The sequence below is a fragment of the Mastomys coucha genome, unplaced genomic scaffold (assembly GCF_008632895.1).
Source record: "Mastomys coucha isolate ucsf_1 unplaced genomic scaffold, UCSF_Mcou_1 pScaffold1, whole genome shotgun sequence".
NCBI lineage: Eukaryota > Metazoa > Chordata > Mammalia > Rodentia > Muridae > Mastomys > Mastomys coucha.
The window spans coordinates 32,201,789-32,229,043 of NW_022196891.1; the positions used below are offsets into that span (position 1 = coordinate 32,201,789).

Sequence of the window (27,255 nt, forward strand, 5' to 3'; positions counted from 1 at the left end):
AGGTCAGCCAGAGCCATCTCCTCCTCCCCTGGGTAAATCAGCGGCTCTCTTGGACAGAGCGTGGGCTTCCACGCTCTGCCACGTGAACCGAGAACAGAAGAAGTCAGCCAGTGGTGTGATAGGAGATGAATCCAGTGTGTAGAGCAGATCGGGGCAGAGCCAACATCCTGAGTAGGCAAAGACGCTTGGTGCTATTAGCTCCTTCTCTCCTGGAGACCTGGCTAATTCTTGGTGTCCTCCCTGTCCTGGAGAGGCTGTCTCCTGTAAGAAACTCCCCTATTTTGTTCAAGCTCCAGAAGGCCTCATAACGCACATGTCAGAGCCTGAGCTGACTTGAAAAAGGTTCAGTGACTGAGCCAAACTGTGAACGGAGTCCCTTGGACGACTGCTCACAACTGGGACAGGAAGAGCTGTGCAGTGGTTAGAAGGAGGAGGAGCCGTTCTATCGCAAGCCTGTAGGAGAGGTGGGGACAGAATTATTTAGTGACTTCTGAAGGTGTACCAGGTACTCTGTATTTTTCCTTCAATTTAATCCTCACAGTGACCCCCAAATGCTGGATAGTAGTCTTGGCCTGCAGATGAGGAACAGGTTCAAAGCGGGTCATGGACAGGAAGGAGTCGCATTTTGAGTTGATCTGAAATCTCACAATGGGGCCTTTAAAGCGGGTGTGGTTTCTATTACCCCAGGGAGTCAAGGTCCCAGAGACACAAACTGTCCAAGGCAAGGGTAGATCCAGTCTTGGTGCACGCCTGTCTCCTGTAGTAAGCATGGTGGCCCTTCCAGACCATCAGGATCCAGGGTGGAGAAATACATGCTGATGGTGTCAAAGTTATAGAGCAGTGGACCTCACTAAATGTCTTAAATCTGGCAAGAGGTACCCCAGGAAGTAAGGGGACCAGCAAGGCTCCCCGAACCACCAAAATCTTACAGAAACCCTCAGGCAGAGGCATCCCTTTAAAAGTAACAGGCTCTAGGCAGATGCTCAGGAAGATCTCTCATGTGGGATATTACAAGACCAGCTCTCTCCATGGTTGAGGTCATGTGGCTTAGTGACTACGGAGCCGAGTGCTTGAGGTACAACCTAACGCTTCCTCATGGGAAGAGATGGGAGCCAAACTAGGACCTAACTCTGCTGTCCCCACCTCCATCCCTGCGATGCACCAATATGGGAAATCTAACCTAGCAATCAGGGGCTACTTACAGGGGGAGGAGTGGGCAGGAGGGTAAGAAGGAAGTAGTAGTCCAGTCTGCCAACCAGCCACAGGAGCCTCTGTACCAGACTTTTCCCATACATTTCCTTCTCCAAGTCCTCTAGATCTGAAAGCCGGGGAGTCTGGTCCCTGTGTAGCCAACAAGGAGGCTGAGACTCTTCCAAGGCTGCACTCAGAGAGAGATCAAGAGTTCACAGGCAGGACCAGCAGGCAAAAACAGCTTTCCGACCATCTATGCTCTCCTCTCTTTGGTCCACCGAGGAAGTGCCCTTGTGGCAGCCCTCATATGGCTCATGGGTCCTGCTCTGTCCTGCTTCAGCTGTGACCCTGCCAGAACCCTCCTCCGAGGTGGGTCCGCTTCCTACACTGGACAGTGATTACTGTGGGATGCTCCACCTTCCGCAGAGTTGGTGCTGAGGTCAGGAGAGAAGCCATTTTTATACCTGGACCATTCAAACTATGGCAAGAGTGAACCCACGAGTTCTAGGACACAGCACGGGCAGGGAACAGATCGGCTACTCGTCACGCAAGAGGGAGAAGAGTCTGGTAGCTAAATGTGAGAAGCTGAGCCGTCAAGTCCGGTTTGAAGCTTAGATTTGTCATTAGCTGGCCACATACCTTTGGGGAACTTGCTCTGCATTCGTTAGTCCTTTGTGGCTAAGGACATATCTAAGTCTCTTGGGATCATGGGCTTACCAGCCAAGGGAAGGGCAGCAGTCGGGTCATCCTGGTTGTCGAGTACTACAGAACCCTCCCTCATCTTAGACAAGCAACACTGGCCCATATTCCCTGCCACATTGGCCACTGGACCTCCACAGTCCAGAAACCACAAGAGGCAGAGCAGGAGGCCCTTGGGTTCCTCCAGCTCTATTGCCCGCTGAAACGGTTGTGAAAGATCTTGTCCCTAACCCTTGAATTACATCTCATTCTCCTGATGAGATGGGTGCCTCATAGCTGGCAAACAGTGAGTGCTCAGTAAGTCCTGGCTACCACTGTTGCTGATCTCCAATGTCTCAGACACTCCTGAGGGTTGGAGGGTCCTTCAAAGGGCTACATGAAAGGTATCTGACCTTCGCACACTATATGACCTTCATTACAGTCTTGGGGCTGGGTACTCTCTTCCAAAGATCCAAAACTCTACAGCAAGGCTTGGAGTGGTCCTGAAGCTACAGGTCAGGCTCAGGGACTAGCAAGGCTTAAAGGTGCCAAGGAGGCCTCTTTATCTGGAAACTTGGCCGTGGGGCTCTTGAAAGCTCAATATGTCCCTTTGAAGGCGGCAACAGGAGCCCAGCAGCCTCTCCACACTGTCTGCTGAGAACAAGACAACCCTGCTGTTGGGGAGTCAGGAATCCCAGGTCCAGCCCTGACATCTGCGGCCTCCACCCTGGCAGACCATAGCATGGCCACCTGGGGCATAGATGCTGTCTTTGCTGTGGGCGTTGCCTTCCCTGAGAGCTGAAGTGGGGACATGTTGACGTCGAAGCCAGGGGTCAAGTCCTGCAGCAACTCCCGGATGCTCTGTTATCATCAAGGCCCCATGGGAGCATTAAGATGGTAAGGCAATGCCTACCCTCCTACGGCAAACCCTGAGCTCTAGGACAGTACACTTTGGGACAGCTAGAGTCCATGGTACAACAAAAATCCTCCATGACTCCTATAACAACTGAGAGAGAGAGAAAAAAAAAGATGAAAGTCTTGAGTATAAAGCTGGGTGGGTAGCGCGCAATCTCTCTATGCCAAGGTTCTGATTCTGCGATGTGTGTGTGGAGGGGTGTGGGGGTAGGGCTGGAGAACAAGCCCAGGTTGTGTGCATGCGAGGTAAATGGTGTACCCCCGTGCCTTTTTAAAACTCTTTTTTTGAGGGCTGGAGAGATGACTCAGCAGTTAAGTGCACTGACTGCTCTTCCAGAGGTCCTGAGTTCAATTCCCAGCAACCACATGGTGGCTCGTAACCATCTGTAATAGTAGCCCTCTTCTGGTGTGTCTGAAGACCGCTACAGTGTATTCATATAAATAAAAATAAGTAAATCTTAAAAAAAAAAAAAAACAAAAAAAACCAACAACTCTTTTTGAAATAGGGTCTAACTAAGTTGCCAAGTGTCCTGGCTAGTTCTAAGTGTACTTGACACAAGGTGGAGCCATCAGATGAGAGGGAGTCTCAGTTGAGAGATTGTTCCATATGATCAGACTATTGGCAAGACTGTGGGGCATTTTCTTAATTAGTGATTGATGAGAGAAAGTCCAGCCCGTTGTGGGTGGTACCACCCCTGGGCTGGTGGTCCTGGGTTCAACGGGAAAGCAGGCTGAGCAAGCCATGAGGAGCAAGCCAGTAAGCAGCACCCCTCCATGGCATCTGCATCAGCTCCTGCCTCCAGGTTCCTGCCCTGTTTGAGTTTATGCCCTGACTTCCTTCAGTGATGAACAGTGCTGAGGAAGTATAGGCCAGATAAACCCTTTCATCCCTACGTTGCTTTGGTCATAGTGTTTCATTACAGCAATAGAAACCCTAACTAATGGGGCTGGTGAGATGGCTCAGCGGGTAAGAGCACTGACAGCTCTTCTGAAGGTCCTGAGTTCGGATCCCAGCAACCACATGGTGGCCCACAACCACCCGTAATGAGATCTGACACTTTCTTCTGGTTCGTTTGAAGACAGCAACACTGTATTATGCTGGAGCGAGCGGGGCCAGAGTGAGCAGGGCCGAAGCAAGAGGGGCCGGAGTGAGTGGGGCCAGCAGAGGTTCTGAGTTCAATTCCCAGCATCCACACACATGATGACTCATGGCCATCTGTACATCTACAGTGTACTCATACACATAAAATAAATAAAATAAATCTTAAAAAAAAAAAAAAAGAAAAGAAACCCTAACTAAGACACCACAGCTCACCTTAAACTTGGCATCACCCTGCCTAAGATTTCTGAGCATCTGAGATTACAGATTATGTATCACCATGTCCAGCTCTGGTTCCTTTGAATAGTTTTCTAACTCCTTTGTATGGATTATTATTATTTATTTATTTTTTGGTTTTGTTTTGGTTTTTTTGAGACAGGGTTTCTCTGTGTAGCCCTGGCTGTCCTGGAACTTACTCTGTAGACCAAGCTGGCCTCGAACTCAGAAATCTGCCTGTCTCTGCCCCCCAAGTGCTGGAATTAAAGGCATGCGCCACCACTGCCCAGCCTTTGTATGGATTCTTGAATCAAACAGATAATTCAGAGGCTGAAATGCATTCTGTGTATCCCTGCTTCAAAGTTAGACGTAAGTGAGCATTTCCATGGATGTGGTGGGAGCGTGCTTGTAAACCCAGGCAGAGCAAGGGCAGGAGTTCAATGTTCACCCTCAGCTACTTATCACGTTGGAGGCCAGCCTGAGCTACATGAGACCCAGGTCTTGAAAAATGAGAGCAAGAGGTGAGGGAGGAAAGAAAAGAGAGGAGGAGAAGGGGAGAGGAGGGGAGAAGAAGAGAAGGGAGGGGAAAAGAGGGGCTCTAGAATCTAGTTCTGGGGCTGTGCTGTGGGTGGTCTGGCTCATGCTTTGGGGGCTGGTGGTCTGTCTTTAGCAGGGCACACATGCCCCAGCTAAGGCTGAGGAAGACTGATCCTTGATAAAGGCAGAACATTGCACCTCAGGCAGTAGGCCTCATCAGAACTGTAGTTAATGAAGGAGGAACCATCTGAACTTCGGCGCCTCCCTTTCAGTAAGAGCTACAACAGCTATGTCCCTCTAGTCAGGAGATGCAGAACTGCAAGGCCCTGAGGAGTTCATCTCACTGGCAACCTCACCGAAGAGGGAGGATACACAGGACGCTGGCGGAGGTCTTTGGAAGCCTCCCATGTTCATTCCTCCTGATGTTTCCCCAGAGCCTATGGGCCCAGCCTACTCTTTCCCATCAAACACAATCCCATACCTGCTTCTTCTCCTTGACCTCCTCTCGTGCAGCCAGCCAGAAAGGAGCCCTTGCTGCCCACCTCTCCCTCTGTAAGCCTGCCTAATGCCTCAGTCTCTGCAGGTGCACAATGGTTTGCCCTTGCCAGCTGCTTAACAAGTTTTGTTTTGTTTTGTTTTGTTTTCTTGGTTTTTCGAGACAGGGTTTCTCTGTATAACCCTGGCTGTCCTGGAACTCACTCTGTAGACCAGGTTGGCCTCGAACTCAGAAATCCGCCTGCCTCTGCCTCCCAAGTGCTGGGATTAAAGGCATGCGCCACCACCGCCAGGTGACAAGTTCCTTATGAATTAAGCAGAAGAAGAAAGAAGAAAAAGAAAGAAAGAAAGAAAGAAAGAAAGAAAGAAGAAGAAGAAGAAGAAAAAGAAGAAGAAGAAGAAGAAGAAGAAGAAGAAGAAGAAGAAGAAGAAGAAGAAGAAGAAGAAGAAGAAGGATAAAAAGAAAACTGGGGGAAGAACTGGGGATCTAGGAAGCAGTACATCCTAGAGATTCAAATTCTTTTATTCAAATTCTTTTTTATTTTTTTTTTAAGATCTCCATTCCTTCATTTGTAAGTACCAAGATATAATGGCGCATATGCCACAGAAGCCATGCCGTCACACAATTAGTAAATACTACAAATAGTTATTGTGTTCTTGAGCTTTCCTTTTTCCTTCTACCTGGGAAGAATCCAGCAGCAGGGCTCCTAGACAGTACCTCCCCAGCATGGGGACCTTGGAATTCTAGGCCCCATGGCACCTTGGGGATTCTGTAGAGAGAAGGCAGGGCCTCCTGTCTCAATGGCTGCCAGTTCTCCCTAAAGGGAAGGGCCTGTTTAGTGGGTCACCAAGGGCAAAGAAAGTCAGCGTCTTCAGAGTCTGAAGGGTAACCAGTACTTAAAGTGCTTGTCTGGGAAAGAAGCCAGGCATCTGAAGCCTGCAGTCTCTGCCTGGGGGTCTGTTTGGGGGAAGTCGCTCCTCCGTGGTCATGTTTCACACTCTTAAACTGGTCCAGCTCTCGTGTACATACATAGAGACACATGTAAATGCATTGTGCTGGAAACCAGAGAGCGCTGGTACCGACGTGCACTGATCCATGGGAACACAGGCTACCCGCTGCACACGCCAACCTTCAACTTCACCCTAGTCCCAGGCATCTGCGGCCGCACCACAGAATCCGTTATGTCAGTACTTCCAATGCGCTGGGTGCATTTGTTCTTACTAGTCATCCTGAGGTCACAGTGTATAACACCGGCTCTCTACGAAAACATCTGGAACTCCTGACTCAGATCAGCCCTCAGCTCTACCCAACAGCAGGACTCCAAGGGATAACCCTCAGACAACCGTTTAGGGGACAGGCAGTGGGAGTGGCTGGCCATATTGACCAAAGTGCTGGTTCTTGGTGCCCACATTCCAAGTCACAGCAGCACCATCAGACCCACTGGGCGAGACTGCAGCCCAGAAATTAGAAGGCTCTGCAGTGAAACCACCCACTCCCATGGCCCTGAAATATATCATTGAGATATCTAAAATAGATTTCAGGATGGCCCAGGCCAAGGCATGGCTCCTGCCGAGAGTCCCCCGGTTGTCTTACTGAGGTCTGGACGGAATGGAATGAAGAACTGTGTGTAAACACAAGATGTACAGAGGCACTGACAGTAAGAGCCGGAAGCCTGCAGAACATCTATGATCCCTGCCTCCCCTACCTGCAATAGCACCAGGCTAGGCAGAGAAGCTCAGAAGCCTAGCGGGTCCTAACCCCTCCCCTCTTTTTTTTTTTTTTAACATCTCACATACCAGAGGTATAAGATCTGGGATGGGCCCAACTGTGTTCCTGTCTCCACCTCTAGTGAGAAGGTGAGCCATCCATCCCAGTTTGCACACTGATGTTTGCAGGCCAGAAGGAAGTCGAGGCTTGACTTCACGGAACGAAGTGGAAACGGAACCAGGGAGGTTTGTGTGTCCGGCCTCCCCAGCTGCAGAATCAGCAGCGTGGGGAGGTGTCTGACTTGGTGGCAGGGATTCTATGGGCTTCTGTTGGAGGTCACCTGCCCATTTAAGGTAGTCAGCTGGGTCTGGTGCCCTGGCTCTTCATGTGTAAGAGAGGGAAGGCTGTAGGCTCCTTGGACATCAAACACATGTGGGTAATCCAACGGGGGATGGGGGGAGGTCAGCCAGAGCAAATGAGAAACAGGTGACATCCATTTCCTTCTGCTGGCTGGCTAGCACAGGGACTCTGGCAAAGGGGAAGAAAGGCTTTGTCAGGAACAAGCTTCTCTGGGACAAGGAAAAAAAAAAAAAAAAAAACCAAACCTCTAGCCAGGTGCTCTGAGTCTTACAAATCCTCAGCAGGGACTCATTTTAAGATGTAAATAGTATGCGGAGCCAGCAATGTGATCCAGGTGGAAGATAGGCACTATCAGGCCTGGGAACCAGGTGCATATAGATCAGACTCTCTCTCCACGATGCTATATTTTAAAAAACAGTAATAAAGAAAAAAAAAAAGACATAGGCAAGAAACATGAAAAGACAGGGTGAAGGGAGGAAACATGAGATGGAGCTCAGACAGGCAGGCATCTAACTTATGTGAGATGTGGGCTCCCTTCATCTGTAAAGATCCAAAGAGCAAATGTGCACCACGGAAGGAATTCTCAGAAGACAGAATCTTCATTCAGCGGAAAGAAGAGAGAGGGAGGTTGGGACCTTCCGACAGTGAACGCTTTCCAGGAAAATAAGGTAGTGAGCCCTCTGTTACCAGGAGTGTGTAAACAGAACACCCACCCGCCTCTGATGCCACAGAGGGATTAATCTCAGAGTTTAGTGGGCGGCTCATCGAGACAATTTCCACTCTTTGGTTCTAAGAAATCCCAGGGAAGGCAGAGCAGGTTGTAGAGAGGAGGGCATTTCACCGCAGTGGGGTGCAAAGGCAGCTGAGCGAGCAGTGGCAGCAGCAGGGTGGGTGCCGAACTGCAGCTGTGCACCTTGGGGGCTCAAGCTCCAGGAAGCCCCCTGCGCCATGATGAGCCCTGGGGCCAGAGGCTGGAGAACTGGAAATGAATGTATGGGAGAGGGGCAAGACTGAGGGTAGTAGGAGAGGGGAAATTGGTTGGGCAGCTTGGGATGGGGAGGGGGGGCAGAGAAGGGCCGATTACAGCCCCAGAAGAAGATTGGGCACAGGACAGAAGAAATAAAACAAGAAGAAAGTATCAGGAAACACCTCCCACCCCCAGGGTCCCAGACGGCTTAGTCCCGTTTAAGGTCTCTGGGCTTGGAGTCAGTCAGCCGCGGGAAGACAAAGCATCCTGGATTGGGGGAGCCAGAGTAGCTCTGGGCACCCCTGCTCCTCCTCGAACCTTCTCCCCAAGGTAGGGGGCCTACCCCTAAGACCTACTCAGCCAGCTCTTTCCCTCTGAGATGCAGAACCCAGGTTGTCTTGTGAGGAGACCAGCTTCAGTCTCGCCATCAGGAGCCGCGGAACATGATTCCCTGTCCACCCTTTGGTGGAAACCCAAGCCTGGCCTTGGATGAAGCCACCCTGACCGTGTCAGGGAAAGAAATGGTCTGCCCGGTGGAAGGAAGGAGCCCTAAGGTCCTGTGTCACCTCCTATTCCACACGAGCGCATTCACGAGCTGGTCCAGCATGCTGTCACAAACCATCAACCCCTGTTTCCAAAACTCCCCTCTAGCCACATGCCACTACACAGGGAAGGGCAGCAGGAAGGGTTGCCCACACTCTTTCAAGGCCTCATAGAGCTCCTGGAATCACCAACCACGCTTGTGGGTGGAGCTTCTGGTACTAGGTAAGCTTGCATACACACACACACACACACACACACACCCCACATATACATACATACATACATACATACATACCTGTCTGCCTGTTTAGGGCAAGTTATCTAGAGTCCCGTGTCCACTCCCCACCAAGGCACAGGAGGAAGGGTGGTGAGAAGTGCTTGGGGAAAGAGACCATCCCCTCAGCAAATCCATACTAGTCCAGAGTGCATTCTCCGAAGCAACTCTTTCCCAGCCCTCCTCCCCAATGCCCCAGTGCCTTAGAAATGGCTAGCTTCCTGTCTTTCCTCCTTAATTGTATTTGGTCGGTGCTTCTGAGGGTAGAGAACTGTTGCCATGGAAACCCATCCATGGGTGCCAGACACCTTCTGTGAAGAAATGGGACTATGAACAGCCAAGACCTGAGTTCTTTCTCACCCTGACCTCGGGCCATCTTAATTGTTACTCTATGCAGTGTTTCCTGGAAGGCTGAAAGTTGGGGGTGGGGAGGAGCGGTCAACAAACTGCTTTAATCATCAGATGAAGAGCTGATGAGCTGAAGTATGACTTGGGGGTGTGTAACTGTAATTTTAACTTCTCTGTGTTAATATAAATGTTCTTTGATCTACCCGGGATGTTTACAAGGTCTAATCAATCCCTACCTCTGCTCTTACAGGATGAGCCATGGAAGGGGTCACTTCCACTCATACATGGGAAAACTGAGCCCTAGAGGAGGAACCAGAACTTAGGACTCCTGGACAAAGATTTGGGGAAGATCACTTTTTGCTTTGCCCCAGAGCTGGCCTACTGCCCTTCTTCCAGAATCAAAACTATCTCATGGACTAGCAAGCTAGGGTACTAAACTTGCCCTCTTTCTCCTGGGACTGGCCTTCTATGCTTCCGTGCTCTCCAGGGGGGACCATAGTTTCTTGGCGGCTTTCAGGTTAGGGAAGGGACAGAGAGCCTATTTAGATCATCCAGGCCCCAGCCGAGACGGGGAAAGGGATGACCAGGTTTCAGTTCTTCCCCTTTATTCCAGAAAGACTCCTACTTGAGGCTGCCCCAGCTCCCTGCTCTTTGCCTGCCAAGCTGGGTACCAGGGAATGTGCATAAGCTGATACTGGGCCTCAAGGGCGGGAGCAAAAACTCCATGATTGTAGCCATGGAGAGACATCATCACGGCAGCCTTGTCCCCAGGCGCCACCCTACTGCACACCAGGGGCCTGTCCTGACCCTGGGCATACTTGTACTTCGATGCCAACTGGCTCCACCTTCTCCCTTACTCCTCCTGGCCGTCTCTACCTCATCTTCACACAGGAAAAAGGCTTGGCCTAAAGTCATCAACTGCCTCCTATCATCTGGTTCCAGACAGTGTATTCTGCGGCCGGATGCCACCGTATCTTAGTCTTCTCATTTAGAGGCAACACGGCAACCTCTGCAGACTTCCCACCTCTCGCCTCCACCTGAGAGCGAAGCTCCGTAGCTCTCTCTACGAGGCCATTAGAATGGCTCTTCTGGCCCAGACCAGTACACACACCTTCATCAGATCCCCCCACACCTATGGGCTCTTCCTCCTCTTGGGTCTCCCACAAAAGAGCTGAGGACTCATAAACAAATGGATTCGTAGGTTCAGGCAGCAGGCTCTTGCCTTTGGCCAAGCATCTGGCCAGCTAGAAAGGGAAGAGGTCCCTGGTCACCCGATAATTTGTTAAGTGATGGGGAAATGACAGCTAGGCGGGAATAATGGACCACAGCTCAACTTCTCTTCCTCTCCTGCCCCTAACCAGCTCTAGAACCATCTTTCAGAGTTTCTGTGGTGACTCCTTCTTGAGAAACAGCTAAGAGGCCTTTGATGGGCAGTGTGGGAAATGCCTTGACAAGGGAGGGCTAGATTAACTAACCCACCCCAAGTAGAGGAAGCCCTGACCTTGAACATGGGGCTGTGCCCTCTACTCCAACACTCGTCTTCCCCTGCCCAAATATATGAAGGCCCTTTCCCCTCAGCCCCTTTTAGACTATGTGCATTCATTCCGAGACAGCCCCATGTCTCAAGGCCCAATTCCATGACTACCTCCTTCAGCAAGGCCTAAGACAGGCCTCCCTTCTCAGTCCCTCTCTAGACCCCAGTCCAGTTTTCATCCCCCCACATAGCCCCCCTGATGTCTAGTGCATAGTTTTTCTTATTGTCTGTCTAAGCCCATTGACTGGCAAGCTCCTGGAGGGCAGGATCTCTGATAGGCTCAACAGGCAATGGGGTGGCACTTCTGCCTGTCACTTCTACACACTCCACCCCGTCCCTCCTTTCCACTGTCAAATCTAATTTGGGGGGCAGTCTAAAGGCAAAGGCTGTCTTCCTCTCTTTGCCCTTGTCCAGTCTACTGCCTGCCTCTGCAAGAGCCATCTGTGTCAGAGGCAGGATCCATGCTCATCAGACCCTCACCACCCCACAGGCGGGGATGTCTCAGGAAGGCTGCAGCAGGCCGAACAGGTTTCCTTCAGCATTCTCCAGGGGCCTTGGGCCAGCACTAGCTTCTCTCTCCATCAATATGGTCACTTGGACCGCCACCCTCCTCTTGGCCCCGCCCTTTCACACGCTCACGACACGCCCCTTCCCAGCCCCCAGCAGAGTCGGTAGCAGCCTACAAGGTACCCAGGGTGATGGGGTCCCTGGGCTCTGGCGCCTGAGGACCCACATCCACTGCAACAAGTCTGTGCACTTAAGGTGGCTAGCGGCCGATCTCCCGCAGCCCCTGTACTGCCGGGGCCGGCTTCCAAGGCACAGCCGCCTCCTTAGGCACATCTTCCATGTATCCCTGTCTGAGGACAGGGGCTCTACAGAAAGAAAACACGGTTCCCGGGCTGGCTCAGGATTTTTTCCTTGGACTGTTCAGGCTCGGAGAACAATGGAGCAGCTCTCCGGCTTCCTCCACGGAGCAGCTTTGTTCCTCCCTTCCCGCCAGCTTGCCTTTCATTAGCCAAAGGGCAAAGGCTTCTCCGAGTCCCCTTGCAAAAGCCCAGACCTTTCCCGAAAACATTTAGGGGGATGGGGTGACTGCTTGGGGCTGGGGGAAAGGACGTGTATCCAGAAGCGCACAGCTGGCTGCCCGCCCGCCTCCCTGGCCCCAGACACTTCTTGTTGCCAGGTCCCCCACACCCGGGGAAATCCGACTCAAGCTCCCACCCGGGATTCACAGAGGAAGTGGAGCCTCAGCTCTGCTCCAAGGACCAACTAGCCCTCACATCTGCCTTCCGCACATCTTTGCTCTAGATCTAGGCTCTTACCGATGCTTCTCGCTAGCAATGCTGGATGCTGTGTTATCCAGCACAGATCACTCCTCAGCTAGTGTTTCTACCAACCTCACTGTGGTTTGCCATATTAGGACTATGGACTTCAAAATTCAAGGAAGCTAATGATTTCTGAGCCCCCAAATCCCCCGTCCCCATTGTCCATCCTCACTTCCAACAGGCCACAGCAGAGCCCAGGTTCCCATCAGCGACATCTTTAAGTCACACGTTAGCCAGACACAGCTGGAGGTAGGCCAGCTCTGCACATCTGGGCAGTAATGCCCCTCCTAACCTGGCCAGTGATAGGTATATAGGGGAAAAAGGGGAAAAGCGAACGTCTCTTTGCAGCTGGCCAGGAGAAAACCAGGGGTGGGGTGGGGCGGGGTGGCAAGACTTACCTAGCATCTGGCTGAAGAGTAGCTGCTCCAGGTCGCCCAGCACGGTCACCACAAGCTCCGGGTCCACCTTGAGGAAGGCCCGCTCCTCCTGGCCCTTGGCAGAGGGCACAGTCCCTGAGCCCTTTTGCGCCTTAGCCTTGTTGGAAAGCAGCTCGTCATCCGATTTGCCATCATCGCTTACGGCTGCCTCGGGCGCCTTGCTCAGAGGCTTGACCTCCGCATAGGGTCCCCGAGGAATCCGGCTCGGTTTGCCTAGGCTGGGCGCTAGCGGAGCCAGCGGGGTCTTGGCGCCGCCCGTAGGGCCACCTTTGGGCTGGAAGAGCGAATGCTCAGACTTGGACAGCGTCTTGGACATCAGAGGAGTCTCGCGGCCCTTGGGCCCCAGTTTGCCCAAACCCTTGGGTGCCTTGGCCATATCATCGCTCCACTCAGGCTCATACAGCTGCAGCTTTTTCTCGGAGTCCGTGAGAAACGAGAGGTTGGTAAGCGACTTCTGTTTGCGTAGGTTGGAGGTAGGCAGCCCGCCGGGGACGCGACTGTCCACGCTGCCGGACTTGAAGACCTTCAGCTCCGCTGCACTGGCCTTGGCCATACTGCCACCGCCGCCTGCCGCCTTGGCGCGCTTGGGCAACATGCCTCTGCCGTCCGCCGCGGCTGCCTTTCTGCTGGCTCCCCGAGGCTCGTCCGCGCCCTCGTCGCCGCCGCTGCCGCTGCCGCCGCTCAGCTCCACCTCGGGCTGCAGGCTCTTGACGCTGCTGCCCAGCATTCTGCTTGCGAGGAGCGCATGGACGATCCGCGCGTCTGCAGGCACGGGGCGGGGGAGGGGGCGGGAGCGCCGGGAGAGGAGGGGGTGGGATGGGGGGGGGAGGACGGAAGAAACCGCGGAGGAAGGGGAGAGGAAGGGGAGGGAGCAAGGGGGCGAGCGGAGGGCGAAGGGGAAAGAAATGCGGAGAAGGAAGCCCGGGAAGAGGAAAAGGCAAGGAAATAGCGGGTTGATGGGGCGGGGTCGAGGGAAAAGGGGCGGGGCGGGGAGAATATAAATTAAAAAATTTAAATCAGTCAAAGGAACGGTAGAAGATCTGCGGCTCCATCGAAGCCAGGACGTGCTGCGATGCTGAGATCTCGTCTGTGTCCCCCGGCTGGCTGATCTGTGCTGCGGGCTGCACACTCCGGGGCAGCGCCCTCTCTACACTCCTCCCTCCGGCTCGGCTCGTGAAGAGGCTGCGGGCTGCAGCTCCCAGTGAAAGAGGGGAGGGGGAAGGCGGGGAGCAAACAGGAGGAGGGGTGGAGTGTGCGCAAGGGGAGGGAGGTAGGGGAGAGAGTGTGTCTATTTCTGGCTCGGGAGGGGGAGGTGTCTGTGAGCTGAGCCCCGGGGGCACAGAGGATCCCACCAGTTTTTCTCCTTGCTTTCTACAGAGAGATGGGGTAGAAGGTTCGTTCCCTGCTGCATCTGGAAAAAAGCATGAGTGGAGGAGGGGAGACTTAGGGGTACAGGTAAAGGTACTGGGAAAGGATGTCTTAGACCCAGGAGAAAGAGTGGCCCTGTAGGTCTTGGGTAGAAACTGGCGGAGCCTGAGGGGAACTCCCACAAACCGTTAACCTTTGGTTTCCCTCAGAAATTCTCTTGTTACCTTTAGTCTCTAAAGGTATAGTTTGCCCTCCTAAGCCCAGAAGGTAAGGGACACGGGACAGGGCAAGCTGCTTTAGACAGGGCCTAGGGTTGACAGGGAAGGGGAACTGAGGTATTGCAGGAGTCAGAGTTGCCATTCCACTTGATCACATGACCTTGTCAAAGTCATTGGACCTCTGTTGCTCTTACAATGGTTATAATCCTAGTCTCCTAGGAAAAAGGGCATTGGGACACTAAGGACACAGAGAAGAGTTAGCATAGGTCCCTTGGCAGAGCTGTAGAACCAATTTAAGAGATTCTGAATATGTCTGTTCCATAGGAGCTCTCCGAGTGCCACGATAGCCCAGAGTAGGTATTGATGACACTGGATGTTGGACACTGGGTGCTGACCAGAGCCTAAGGTACTCTGACTTCCATGATGCCCCCAGGGCTGCATTGAGAGTCTATAAACTTTTCTAGGAGAGGGACCATAGCAGAGAGGCTGAGTCTAGCACAGTTCTGGGAATGGGGTTATTGGGCAGAGAGAACTGTGGACTTTTAGCCGACCTTGGAGATCTAGAGAAAGATGGAGAGAGTCTACCTTTAAGGAATTTGATGTCTGGCGGGGATACAAGGCAGACAACCCAAGGCTCGGGGAAATAACTCTGTCCTTGTGAAAATGCAGTGTCACACACTTATCTCAGGAAGACAGGCATGGACGTGTTGGGTTCTAGTTACAGCAATGGCAAGAGAGGCAGAGTGCAGGCAGAGGTCTGGGCGTTGAGATTCACCAGGCAGACTGCCCTCAGAGGCCCTAAGTCCAGATCTTGGAAAACTCAGAGGTGGAGCCAAGTCTGAGAGTCCATGTAGGATACAAGAAATTTGAAGCTGGTTAAAGCGATGTTGAGGACTATCCAGCTAGAACAGGAGCTGTCATAGGATACACAAACACTCATGTTTATGCCTGAATATAAGCTCCTAGTTCAAGTAAGAGCTAGGGTGCCTCTGATCCCTCAGATGACTTGTAATACTGTCACAAACCACTGGACCGTGGGGTCCTCCTGCTTCAGCCCCCTAAGTGCTAGGATTATAGAAAAACCATCATTTTAAAAGTTCTCATTCTTGGAGCTGGCGAGATGGCTCAGCGGGTAAGAGCACTGACTGCTCTTCCAAGGTCCTGAGTTTGGATCCCAGCAACCACATGGTGGCTCACAACCACCCGTAATGAGATCTGATGCCCTCTTCTGGTCTGAAGACAGCTACAGTGAATTACGCCAGAGGGAGCGGGGCTGGAGGGAGTGAGGCCGGAGCAAAGTGCTGAGTTCAATTCCCAGCAGCCACACACATGATGGCTCACAGCCACCTGTACAGCTACAGTGTGCTCATACACATAAAAAAATAAATAAAATAAATCTTTTTTTAAAAAAGTTCTCGTTCTTATCTACCTGCCTTTCTGTAATTTATACAATATTGCCCTGACTAATTACATGGGGATGTTGCTTTCTCTAAAAATTATAATTTGGAAATCAAAGGAGGCCCGTGGGCTGACTGACCAAGTTCTTGGTTGTTATTGATAGTAACTCCCCCACCCCCAAGCATATAAATCCTTCTTCTCTGGTTACCATCCTGACTGAACAACACTACGTCCATCCACTCATGTCTACTGCTGCAGCCAGTGCCCCTGACTTGACCTGACCCTTCCCCTCTGATGTCCATATCTGTAGAAAGGCCTTCAGCATTTCGCGGGGCCCTAGTCCATGAGTTGTTCTGTCCACCTGCATTTCCTTTGCTCCGGATGCCCACTGCCCCCGGGACCTGACCTTCCTTCCGCCATGGTTGTCTCACTCCCTCACTTGATCCCGTGTGTCAGCTCAGTTCTTCCTCTTCTCTGTATCCTCATTGTTCCTCTGGCCCATCTCTCATGGGATATCATATTCCCCAAATCTCAAGTCCCTTCCCTTCCTCCAGTAAACAGTCCCTGAAATTCTGCTTTCTCTTCAGAAGAAGACAGACCACATAAAGGAAAGATCACGCCTCAGCCTTTTGGCTGAAATCAGGTTGGTATCTATTCTTACCAGAAGTGAGGCCCACCCCTTTCTACCTTCTGAGCCTGGGGTCCCCCTCCCTCCCACACAGCACGTCACCTGTCAGTTTCTGAGATGTAAAATACTATCTATGCACGATGTCACAAATTGCCTCACTTCCAGGCTTCTTGAGAATAACCTTCCCCCTGTCTTTCTAGGGTCTTGCTGTGGTCAGGTAGCGGTCCTCTTTACACACCAGCTTGGCATCTTGGATTACTCCAAGGCTCCCTAGCACACCTCTGTCTAACTCTTTCCTATTCTTTTCACATCCCCGGTGTTTCCCAACCATCTTCTTCTGTAGGGAGGATGCTCTGCTGCCGTGGCAACAGCCATTCTGGCATCTGTCGATAAAGCTGAGATGTACAGAGCGTTTCCTCCAGTGATTCCTAAAAAGAAAGGGTTCTGACATGTCATACTGTCTCAAGGTCAGCCCTGAGCCCCTCAAACTCAGCCAATTTCCCCTTTGCCACCCTGCGAAAATGCTGGGTATCAAATGGTTCGTAGCATAGAGGCCAGTGATGCTCGAGGGACTGCAAGGTGGGGGCGGGGGGGAGGGAGAGTAGGCTGGATAGACAGAGGGTGCTGTGACCTGTGAGAGCTGGCTCCTGCCAGTTCCTACTGGGAAGGTGGGGAAAGAAGCTGGTTTGGAATCATTTATATCTTCAGTCCCTAACTCTCCTATACCAAGCTCGACACCCTGTTTCTGCCCATTTCTGTACTGGAGTTAGGATGTGCGATTCAACCATGTCTATTGGCTGATAGCTTGAAGCAATGTAAGGAATGAAGATGTAGGCACAGGGCCAGGGAAAGGCATGCTGTGGGGGACTTTACGTTCTCACACTCCCGTGACTGGAAATGACGTAACGCCCGCCCGGGTGGTGGGTGGTCTGGGCTCGGCTTGGCTTGCTGGGATAGTGTTAGCAGAGCTGGAGGGAAGGCAGTGGAAGGGAGAAGAAGGTAGAAATGAGGGCTGAGCTGTTCCTGACCCAGTGACCTTGAAAGGTGACCGTGGGAGGAAGGAATGTGAGGGAGCCCACACTCTGCTCCCTGCAGAGCTCTGGACAGAGTTTGGGGACAGGCAGCACTCATGTTTCTGGGACCAGAGTCAGGATCTGGAGGACAAGGAAGCCCAACCATGTGTGTTGTGTATGCGAGCCTTGTCTGTCCACCTCCAGCTAGGGCCTGGTCCCACCAACCCCAAAGAGTGACGAGTTCTTTCTGTAGGGCTTTCTGTGCTCATCCTCCTATAATAACCTTCTTTGTAGCCAGGCAGTGGTGGCGTATGCCTTTAATCCCAGCATTTGGGAGGCAGAGACAGGAGGATTTCTGAGTTTGAGGTCAGCCTGGTCTACAGAGTGAGTTCTCAGTTACACAGAGAAACCCTGTCTTGAAAAAACAAAAAACATAAAACAAAAACAAAAACCAAAAAAACCCTTCTTTGTAACTTCTCAAGAAGATTCTGATACCCCTGTCTCTGTAGAATGCCTACTTCCTTCTACCAGGTCATTTCTCTATGTCACTCCATCCCTCAGCAGGGACTTCAGAATGTGGGCAAGGCCAGGCCAGAGGCTGTGGAAAGAGCTGATGTTTGAGCATAAAAGTCTCTAGAAAGACAGCTCCCGGTTGCTCATGCTGGTTCAGGTCAGCTGGGCTAGAATGATGGGGATTTAACAAAACACAAAACAGAAACCCTTTTCCTCAGTGGGAAAAGACAGGCAATGAATTAGCTAGAGATACCAGCTACTTAAAAGTGCTGAGGAGGGCCATGGCGCGTGCCTTTAATCCCAGCTCTTGGGAGGCAGAGGCAGGCGGATTTCTGAGTTCGAGGCCAGGCTGGTCTACAGAATGAGTTCCAGGACAGCCAGGGCTACACAGACAAACCCTGTCTCGAAAAACCAAAAAAAAAAAAAAAAAAAAAAAAAAAAAAAAAAAAAAAAAAAAAAAAGTGCTGAGGAGGGGTCAACAAGATAGCTCAGTGGGTAAGCAAGCTTGCCACTGAGCTTGACAACTTCAGGTTCATTCCCAGAACCCACAGGGTGGAACTGACTGACTCCTGAGAGCTGTCCTCAAGGTTCCCACAGACACACACAAAATAAATGTAAAAGAAAAAAAAAAAAAGCTAAGGAGAAAAAGAGCTGGGATGGTAAGAAATTCGTGGTGTGTTTTTGAAAGACAACAAGGAAGATAAGATGTTGGAGAGAAAGAAGAGGGGTGAGAAGATGTGAGGAAGTGGGGTGAGAGATGTGGGGGGGGTGGCAGGGCACAGAGAGCCTTTTAGGTCTTTATATATAGATATCATTTGGAATAACACTGGCAGGTCAAGGAGAGAGCAATCTGGTTTCCTTTTGAGTCTTAGGTGGAGGCAAATTGTACAAGTCCGGGGGCTGGTGAGATGGCTCAGTGGTTAAGAGCACCGACTGCTCTTCCGAAGGTCCTGAGTTCAAATCCCAGCAACCACATGGTGGCTCACAACCATCTGTAATGAGAGCTCACACCCTCTTCTGGTGTATCTGAAGACAGTAACAGTGTATTTACATATAATAATAAATAAATCTTTAAAAAAAAATTGTACGAGTCCTTGGCTGAATGGTGAGGCCAGCTGAAAGATGGTGGTGGAGATGGTAGTAGAGACGTGATCAGCAATGGCGTAGAGTACAGCCATTAGAATCTGCTCATGGGCTAAATGTGTGTGTGCAGGAAAGAGGGGGATCAAGAATATTATCCCTAAGGTTTGGAGCCCATACAACTCTTAGATGGGTATTTTTTCTTTCTTGAGGCAAGGTCTCACCAAGCTAGCCTTAAACTTAATATCCTCCTGCCTTAGTCTTTTCTGAATGCTGAAAGTGCAGTGTGCTCCCAAACCCAGCTTCCCTCAACCCTTTGTGAAGGCCAATGCCCCTCCTTTAAGGATGTCACCCCCGCCCCGCCCCACTGTGATGATCCCTTAACATCTGTAGCCGTCATTCATCATCTGTTTGTGTTTCTCGAGAATCCATTTTTAGTTGAACTTGTCTTCAAAGGCTATCAAAGTCCCGTGCGCATAGTGGGCTCTCAGGAATATTTGCTGAGTGACGACTGATTCAGTGAATGAATGCGTGACTCACAACAGATGTGTGAGGCCTGTAAACAGGGGTGACCTCTCAGTACCCTGTGGTGAGAGACAGCACAGCTGGAGCATGGAATGGAAGCCAGGCCTCTGGGATGCAGTCCCAGTGACATCTTTTCTCACTTCTCAGCAGCCCTGGGACAGGGGGAGGCCACTGATTCTGTCCTGTCCCCTACAAAGAAACTCCGTATCTTCGGGGAATGACCTTGGGAAATCTAGCTATGAGGCTCTCTCAAGCCCCCAAACTTCTGCTATATTCAGAGGTATGGGGGAGTTTTGCTACACATCCGAGAGAAAGGGGTAAGCAAGGCCACACAGTATTCTCACAGCCCAGACTGTCTGGTACATGTATAAGTACTAAACTAGGACTAAGGTCTGCTATCTACTCCTATGTGCATAAGGAACAGTTAACGACGGACACAATGTTGTCACACAAACATCCCAGCACGCTTACACCTCCAGGAAGCCCTCTTAGATTAGCCTAATTGCTTGCCAACAGCCCAGCTGCTAGCTTTGCTTTGCAATAGAACTGGTAGAGAAGACATTACTGTGTTCTCTACAAGTCCCTGGCATACCCTCTCGTCTTACAGACTCCCTGAGATCAGGGATTATGGATTTTCATTCTAGGCTCAAAGGTCAGATGTATGAGCTTAAGGGAGAGATTATGATCTGCCTGCTTTTCGGGGAAAACGTGGCTTGAGGTGAAAGAAAGGTTACAGAACCAGGGCTCTAGAGTTTTGCCCCCACCCTGCTCCCAACCCTGGACCTTAGTCTGCCCCCAACCTGCTCCTGCCCCAATCCCAAGAGAACAGAAGTGTGGATCAACCCTAAGCTGCCGCACACATTCCTTGAACTCCCAGGTGCCTGGCCTCCTACTCCTCCACTCCTCTGAGGACCAATACCGGCAGGATAGGGATAATGTGGAGACAAGGGAAGAGGCTTGGAGAAGAAAACCAAGTCACTTCTCACACAAGGAGACAGGACCTGAAGCCGCTAGAAAATGTCTTTTTAAAGCTGGAGAGGCATTGGCCCTCTTTCAGAGGTCTGCAGAACCTGAGGGAACAGAGTTCAAAAAAGCCTGCTCCAGACCTAGACAGTGTGTAAGGGCATAGGACAGGCCCTTCCTCCAGTCATGGGTTCCTCAGGAATCCCATGGCTAGAATGTCTAAGGCCAGCAAAATCTAGCTCGGGGCTGTACTGTGCCATTCCTCGTTTTTGCCAAGTGTTCTGGACCCCATGTGTAGTGGCTATTCCTGGCTGTCAATTTGACTATATCTGGAATGAACTACAATCCAGAATTGGAAGGCTCACCTGTGATCCTATTCTGGAGGCTGAGAGATACAAGTTTCTGACCTGGATCTTGGCATGGAGACCTTGAGGCATAGTGGCTATGAATCCCAGAAGACAGGGAGATCTCTGAGTTCAAGGTCATCTGGGACAAAGCAAGTGCGTGGTGGCACACCCCTTTAGTCTGGGCCACATCTTCTGCTGGAGGCCTACAAAAGGACATTGGAAGAAGGAAGATTCTCCCTTCTTCACCTGCTTGCCTTGTGGGACTGGGCAACTGCTAGATCCTTGGACTTCCATTCACAGCTGCTGCTGACCATTGTTGGGGAGTTGGACTACAGACTGTAAGTCATCAACAAATTCCCATACTATACAGAGACTGTCCATAAGCTCTGTGACTCTAGAGAACCCTGACTAATACACCATGCTTATATGTGGGGTCTTTCTTCCTGGTGGCTGGTTCTCAGAGGGCAGTCCTGGAGGTAGTGGTGTAGACTCAGGGTCAGAGGGCATGGAGGCCTGCCTTCCCTCATAGCCACAGCTCTGTGGCCTGCAAGAGGAGGATGTGTAATGTGGCGGTCTGGATGGACTTTCAAGGTAAGGACCACTCCACCCTCAGGGGCCTAGCTATCACATGGGCCTGTGCTGACTCATACACAAGCCCTCCATATCTCTGGCTTCATCTGGCAACCTTGGCCCCTAATGCTCTTCTACTTGCCTCCGCCCAGGTCTAATCCCACCCCTGTACCTTCGCTTTGCCTGGACTTTCTATATGTGTGTGTGTGTGTGTGTACATATATATGTGTGTATATATACACATATATATATTCAAGTCCAATACATCTTGCAAGGCCCTGTTGCCCAGAATTTCCTTTTTGATGGCCCTGCACAACTTTGTGCCTTTCCTCCCTGTTGATGTAGTTGAGAGCCATGTAATCACATTCTTCTTAACTGCATGCCAAACCAGACCCTCTCCCACCACTGAATTGAAATCCTCCTATACAAGACAGAAGGTAATAGTGCACTGAGGCTTGCTGAACTGAGGGCAGGAGACTCCACAGGCACCACACACCCGGGGCCCTCTTACATACGTTCTGTACCTTATACACCCTTTGCATCAGAGAGCATCATTATCTTCATTTTTTGGAGAAAGAAACTAACCCAAGACCACACTGGAGGTACCTGAGAAAATCAGACCTCGAGTGTAGGCCTGCTATGGGGCCTACAACCTTCTCTGCTATCTTTCATCAACATGCAGCTGTATCTTGAGACCTGCTTCGTACTGCATACTATTCCAAGCAACATGGAGCCCCCATAACAAGAAAGCTCAAGGTCCTACTGATGAGACCCTGTAGCCCCTATACTTGCTGTCCCAGAGGTTAGAGTAGCACCTGGACCCCAGTCACAGTAAACCTGGCCCACTAAGAGGGGAACCATCCCATGGACAGAGGAAGTAGCATACAATACTACCAGTCTCCACTTGTCTCAGCTTTGTGAACTCTGTCCTTCTGAATCCAGTGAACCTAGCATTCCCCACAAGCTTCAGATTAGCCCTTGCTACCTGGCATTAGATGCCTATATTCTCTGCACCACCATTGGTCCTGTAAATTAGGTAGGGTGGGAGGATACGAAACCTCTACTTCCTCTGCTTTTAGGACTTCCAGGAGAAGCCGGAAGAAACACCTAATCTAGGGCACTCTGTCTGAAATTGTACTCATTTAAAATCATATCCCCTCATTTCTTTGGCTGTCAAGAAGTCCAGATGTTTCCACCTGGAAGTGTCCTATATATTGCCATGGAAACTGTCCCATACACATAGCTTCAGTGGCCCTGGCACACTCGGCCCCAGATGAGCTCTGTACCTCCTAGATAGCATGGTCCATAGACCAAGACTGGCCTAGCTTGGTTGTCACGGCAACTATGGTCATGGGGCAAGTCAAAGGGAGAGGAGAGTGAAGTGTGTGTGAGTGTGTGTATGGATGTGTGTGTGTGTGAGTGAGTGTGTGAGTGAGAGAGAGAGAAAGAGAGAGAGAGGGAGAGTATGTGTACCCCATATATGCGGTAGAGGCAGGCAAACTACTTGGGTGAGTATATGACCTTTTTCTATGATCTAACCCAGAGTCAAAGCAGATCCTCCATGCAATGTGACCTGTCTCAGGCTGTTGAATCACAAGGTTACATGGGACCTTGGAGATAATCTTATGCAACATTTCCCTCCGGGGAATAACTTGACCTATTTGTAACAAACCCTACTGCCTCACTGTGGGCCAAGTAAACCCCCGAACAGAAGGAAAACACAAGGCCCACAGCTGAGTGGGTTGTCCTGCCAACCCACTGATGACATCCTACCACAGAAAATAACTTTATGATCTGTTTCCACAGACCAGATTTGGGAGGTCAGTAGACTGAGTCACCAAGTGTCAGCCACATGCTCAGATAGATGACGGTCACCTGCCTCTGAGACACAGCGCCCATCAGTTTCTTAAGAAGGTTTGGGAGTTCCAAACAGCTAAAGATAGCTGTATGAATAAAGAAACCTTATCAGGATGTGGCCAAGACATTGCTTAGAGACACCTGGCCAAATACCGCCCAGAGAAGACCCTCCCATGCTGGCTGTGGCTGCTCTCACTGGCCACTGACACCTCTGGGCTTTTATTAGCGTTTTTTGTTAGATTTCTCAGTAAGGCACAGTATTCCATAGAGGGCTGCCACGGGTTTGCGTTTTCAATTATTTTTAACCGGTATCGCTGGCAATTGGTGCAGAAAAATAGCTCTGCAAATCCTAGAAATAGTTCTCGGTGCAGTTGGGTGGGGCTTTCAGAGCTGTGGGCGGGGCTTTCAGAGAAGAGCACTCCACCTTCTCAGAGTCCAGTCTCAGCAACAGGAGATTGCCACTTCAGCACTTCCTCCTGCCTCCACATAGACCTGGCTTCTACAGCAGGAAGGATGCTCGCAGAATCCCCTCCTGGCTGGACCTGCTTCGTACAGAGTCCCAGGCTCTGTACACCTGGCTTCCACTTCCACTGAGGTTTGGAAGTTCTCTTAGCTATGTGACCCCCATTTGCACTGCAGAACGAGTTTGTATTTCTGCCCTCAGTGGCAGTGAAATCCTTAAAAGAAGGTACAGGCTTGTGTGGTGGTGCATGTCTTTAACCCTTGGAGGCAGAGGCAGGCAGGTCTTTGTGAGTTTCAGAACAGTCTGCTCTATCTACATAGCGTGTTCCTGACAAGCAAGTGCTACACGGTGAGGCCCTAGCTCAAGAAAACAAAGGAAGGTATATCCAGGTATTTCTTGACTTTCTCTTGTTCCCAGGGCTCTGCCTGCTCTGGGGTGAGTGACCTGGAATTCGCTGGCCCTACCTTAGCTTCCTCTGAAGTCTGGGCCTCCTGTCCTATGGAGGCCATACACAGTGTGACTGGAAGACAGTGCCTATGTTCATGGCTCTTGTGTCTGGTACCTTACTCTTCAGCTCCTCCTCTGTAAGTCTGTTGAGCAGCCTGGATGGGCAGAGCCAGGGGCTCTAATCCTCTTGCCAAGGGGACCATGTGGGATGGGAGAGGATGTATTCCTGTCTCTGTGAGACACTACGATGAGGACAGCTTTGACGCCTTGAGACAAAGCCTCTATAGGTCCTTTACCTACCCTGAGATTTCTGGGAAGACCACAGTACAGAGGTGCTAAGGAGGCTGGCCAGCCTTCACTGGGTAGGACAGAGACAGTCTGGGGAGGTTCCTAAGATCAGGCCATTCTTTTATGCTTAGGCCTTCCCCAAGGACCACTGGTGCACACAAGTTAAACAAGGGGCTGGGATTTCTGAGAAAAGCAAAAACCAAACCAAACCAAACAAAAAACAACAACAACAAGTAACAAAAATCACTCAAGCAGTTGCCTACAGTTAAAAAGTGACTATCTCTACAGCAGAAGAGCCCGGGATACACAGGATCTGGGGACAAGGGCAGGGGTGTCATTCCCAGGAGAAGCACAAAGGAAGGTTTATCCCTAACGCATCTACTCTCTGCTAGCAGGGACCCAGATGAAGGGGAGTGGCCCCAGACTATCTGTGATGGTGCTGTAAAACTTGACAGGCCTCTGGACATACTCACAGAGTCTGGGAAGACCTATGTTAATGGTGGGCAGGATCATTCCTTGGGCAGGGGATTCTGGACTGTAGAGGTAGCTAGAGGGGAGGGCTGAGCACCAGGGTGCATGCATTCAATGCTCCCCAATAACTGCTCCAATCTCCTGATGACTCAGCCTTTCCACCAAAAAAAAAAAAAAAAAGAAAGAAAGAAAGAAAGAAAGAAAAAAGAAACAAAAAAGAATATTAATTCCTTCTGGGGTTAGGCGAGCAGACTTCTTAGTGTAGCAGAAAACAGGGAAACTGGGCCTTGCCGACTCTACACATTGTGTTTTGAAAACTCAGAGTGGGTCTGGAGAGATGGCTCAGCGGTTAAGAGCACTGACTGCTCTTCCAAAGGTCCTGAGTTCAAATCCCAGCACCCACATGGTGGCTCACAACCATCTGTAATGAGATCTGACGCCCTTTTCTGGTGTGTCTGAAGACAGTATTTACATATAATAAATAAATAAATCTTTAAAAAAGGAAAGAAAGAGCCGGGCGGTGATGATGGATGCCTATAATCCCAGCACTTGGGAGGCAGAGGCAGGTGGATTTCTGAGTTTGAGGCCTGCCTGGTCTACAGAGTGAGTTCCAGGACAGCTAGGGCTACACAGAGAAACCCTGTCTCCAAAAAACAAAAAAAACAAAAACAAAAAAAAAAAAAAAAAAAAAAAAAAAAAAAAAAAAAAAAAAAAAAAGGAAAGAAAGAAAGAGGGAAAGGAAGAAAACTCAAAGAGGCAAGCGCTGTGTGGAGCCACTCATACACCTGCAGTGGGGGTGGTAAGAGGAAGCCTATAGGACTCCAGGCTGCCCAGCTTCTGCAGTTCTTGATATTTGCTAAAATCGTTTCTGCTGGGTCCAATTTGCTCTGGAGATAAATCTCATTGCCAGCCAAATGCTGTCGGGAGGAGTCGCTCAGTCTTCTCGCTCCCTCTCCCTCCTCCAAGCCAGCAGAATCCAGATCCCTCTTTCTATTTCAATCCCCTCTGGCAGAATACCTCAGATGACCTCCCTCCTCTAGCCCCTTCCTTTGGACCTCTCATGGAGGCAGGCTCTGCCATGTTGGCTATCCTGATGCTTCTCCCTTGGGCACCGACCCCTCACTGGACTCAACCTTTCTTCTTTGACAAGGTCATAGCATCTATGGCTGAGTGGATGGTACCCGGAGACGGGCTGTATGGATTCAAATCCTGAATGGACCAAGTTGGGCGAAACCATTTAAGTCCTTTGTACTACAGTTTTCCCATCTGTAAGGTGGGGATGAAAAGAATAACACTTTGCTTTTTAACCAATAATACTGGGCATATGCTGAGTAATTACTATGCACCGGGTTCTCTTCTAAGCACTTCACTTACATGGAAGCGCTTAATTCCCACTAACCTGTAGGGGAAGGTTAATTTATTTACTCACTCATTCCTTTAATATGTTTTTAGAAACACAGTCTCCTATAGCCCAGGCTGGCCTTGAACTCACTCTTTAGGCAAGGATGACTTTGAATTTCCAAATCTTCCTACCTCCATCACATAAATACTAGGACTACAAGTATGAGCCACCATGCCCAGCTGCAAAGCTATCTTTCTTGCACCCCAGAAACAACCAAAGTAACAGAGGCACAGAGAGGTTTTCTTCTTCAATGCTGTGCAACTGGCCAGTGGTGAGCTGAGAGGAAAGCTGTGGAGCTAGACTCCAGCCCCCGTGCAATTGTTGGGCAGATTAAATGTGCTTTGACAACGCTTGGCTTACAGAAAGCCACAGTAAGTGTCAGTTGCTGCTACAAGTGTTACTGCCCTCCACCCCAACTCCTAGAGGCATGCTTTGTCCCAAATGGCTGTAGTATTTACCTAAGAAGAGCCTTCTGAGCTCTGCCACACTGTGGCCTCCTCCTCTGCCCCATTCAGGGCACAGCTCTGGAGAAGAGAGCATCTCCTCAGAACTCACTCTGTTTTCTGGTCAATTGTGTGCATGTCTCGTTCCACGGATGGCTGGGATATCAAGCTTATCTTGGCTCAGAAGTCCCCAGAGGACAGGGAACCCAGCCGTGTGAACTCAGCATGAAATGACATGGGCCCAGAATGACAGAGGTCCCAGTAACATCCTAACCCGCTGGAGTGGAGGGAAATGGTGGTAAGGTGTGTAGCCCGCTGACCCCATTTTCTTCCCTGCCACTTGGCGGGCAGGGTGGCTGGGGGGGTGGTCTATGGCATCTGAGCTGAGCTTGAACCATGTGCAGTTACCACAGTGAGCCCTGGTGGCAGATGGCAAGGCCAGGGGATTTGAGGAGAAGGGCGCAAATCCCTCAAGCCTGGAGTGTCCCATCTTCAGACAGGGTTCAGAGCCCGAGTATTTTTCTTTCTAATCTGAGCAACCAGTGTCAAAGAGCAACACTGAGTTCACGAAGGACTTTGTGAAAGAAGCACCTAGTGCTTATTGAGCATAGTAGGCATTCAGTAAAGGTTGGCT

At 50.7% G+C, this 27,255-nt stretch overlaps 1 protein-coding gene across 4 annotated transcripts in view; it reads right to left on the bottom strand.

The window, feature by feature from the left end:
• Window positions 1–27,255, bottom strand: part of Nav1 (neuron navigator 1) — a 266,750-nt gene that overhangs the window by 146,843 nt on the left and 92,652 nt on the right. For 3 of the 4 annotated variants that reach the window (XM_031383771.1, XM_031383749.1, XM_031383760.1), the window contains exon 4: window positions 12,589–13,389. The exons of the other annotated variant lie outside the window; for it this stretch is intronic. In XM_031383771.1, the coding sequence (XP_031239631.1) occupies window positions 12,589–13,389 (801 nt within the window). The remainder of the gene's footprint in view (window positions 1–12,588; window positions 13,390–27,255) is intronic. 4 annotated transcript variants of the gene reach the window in all.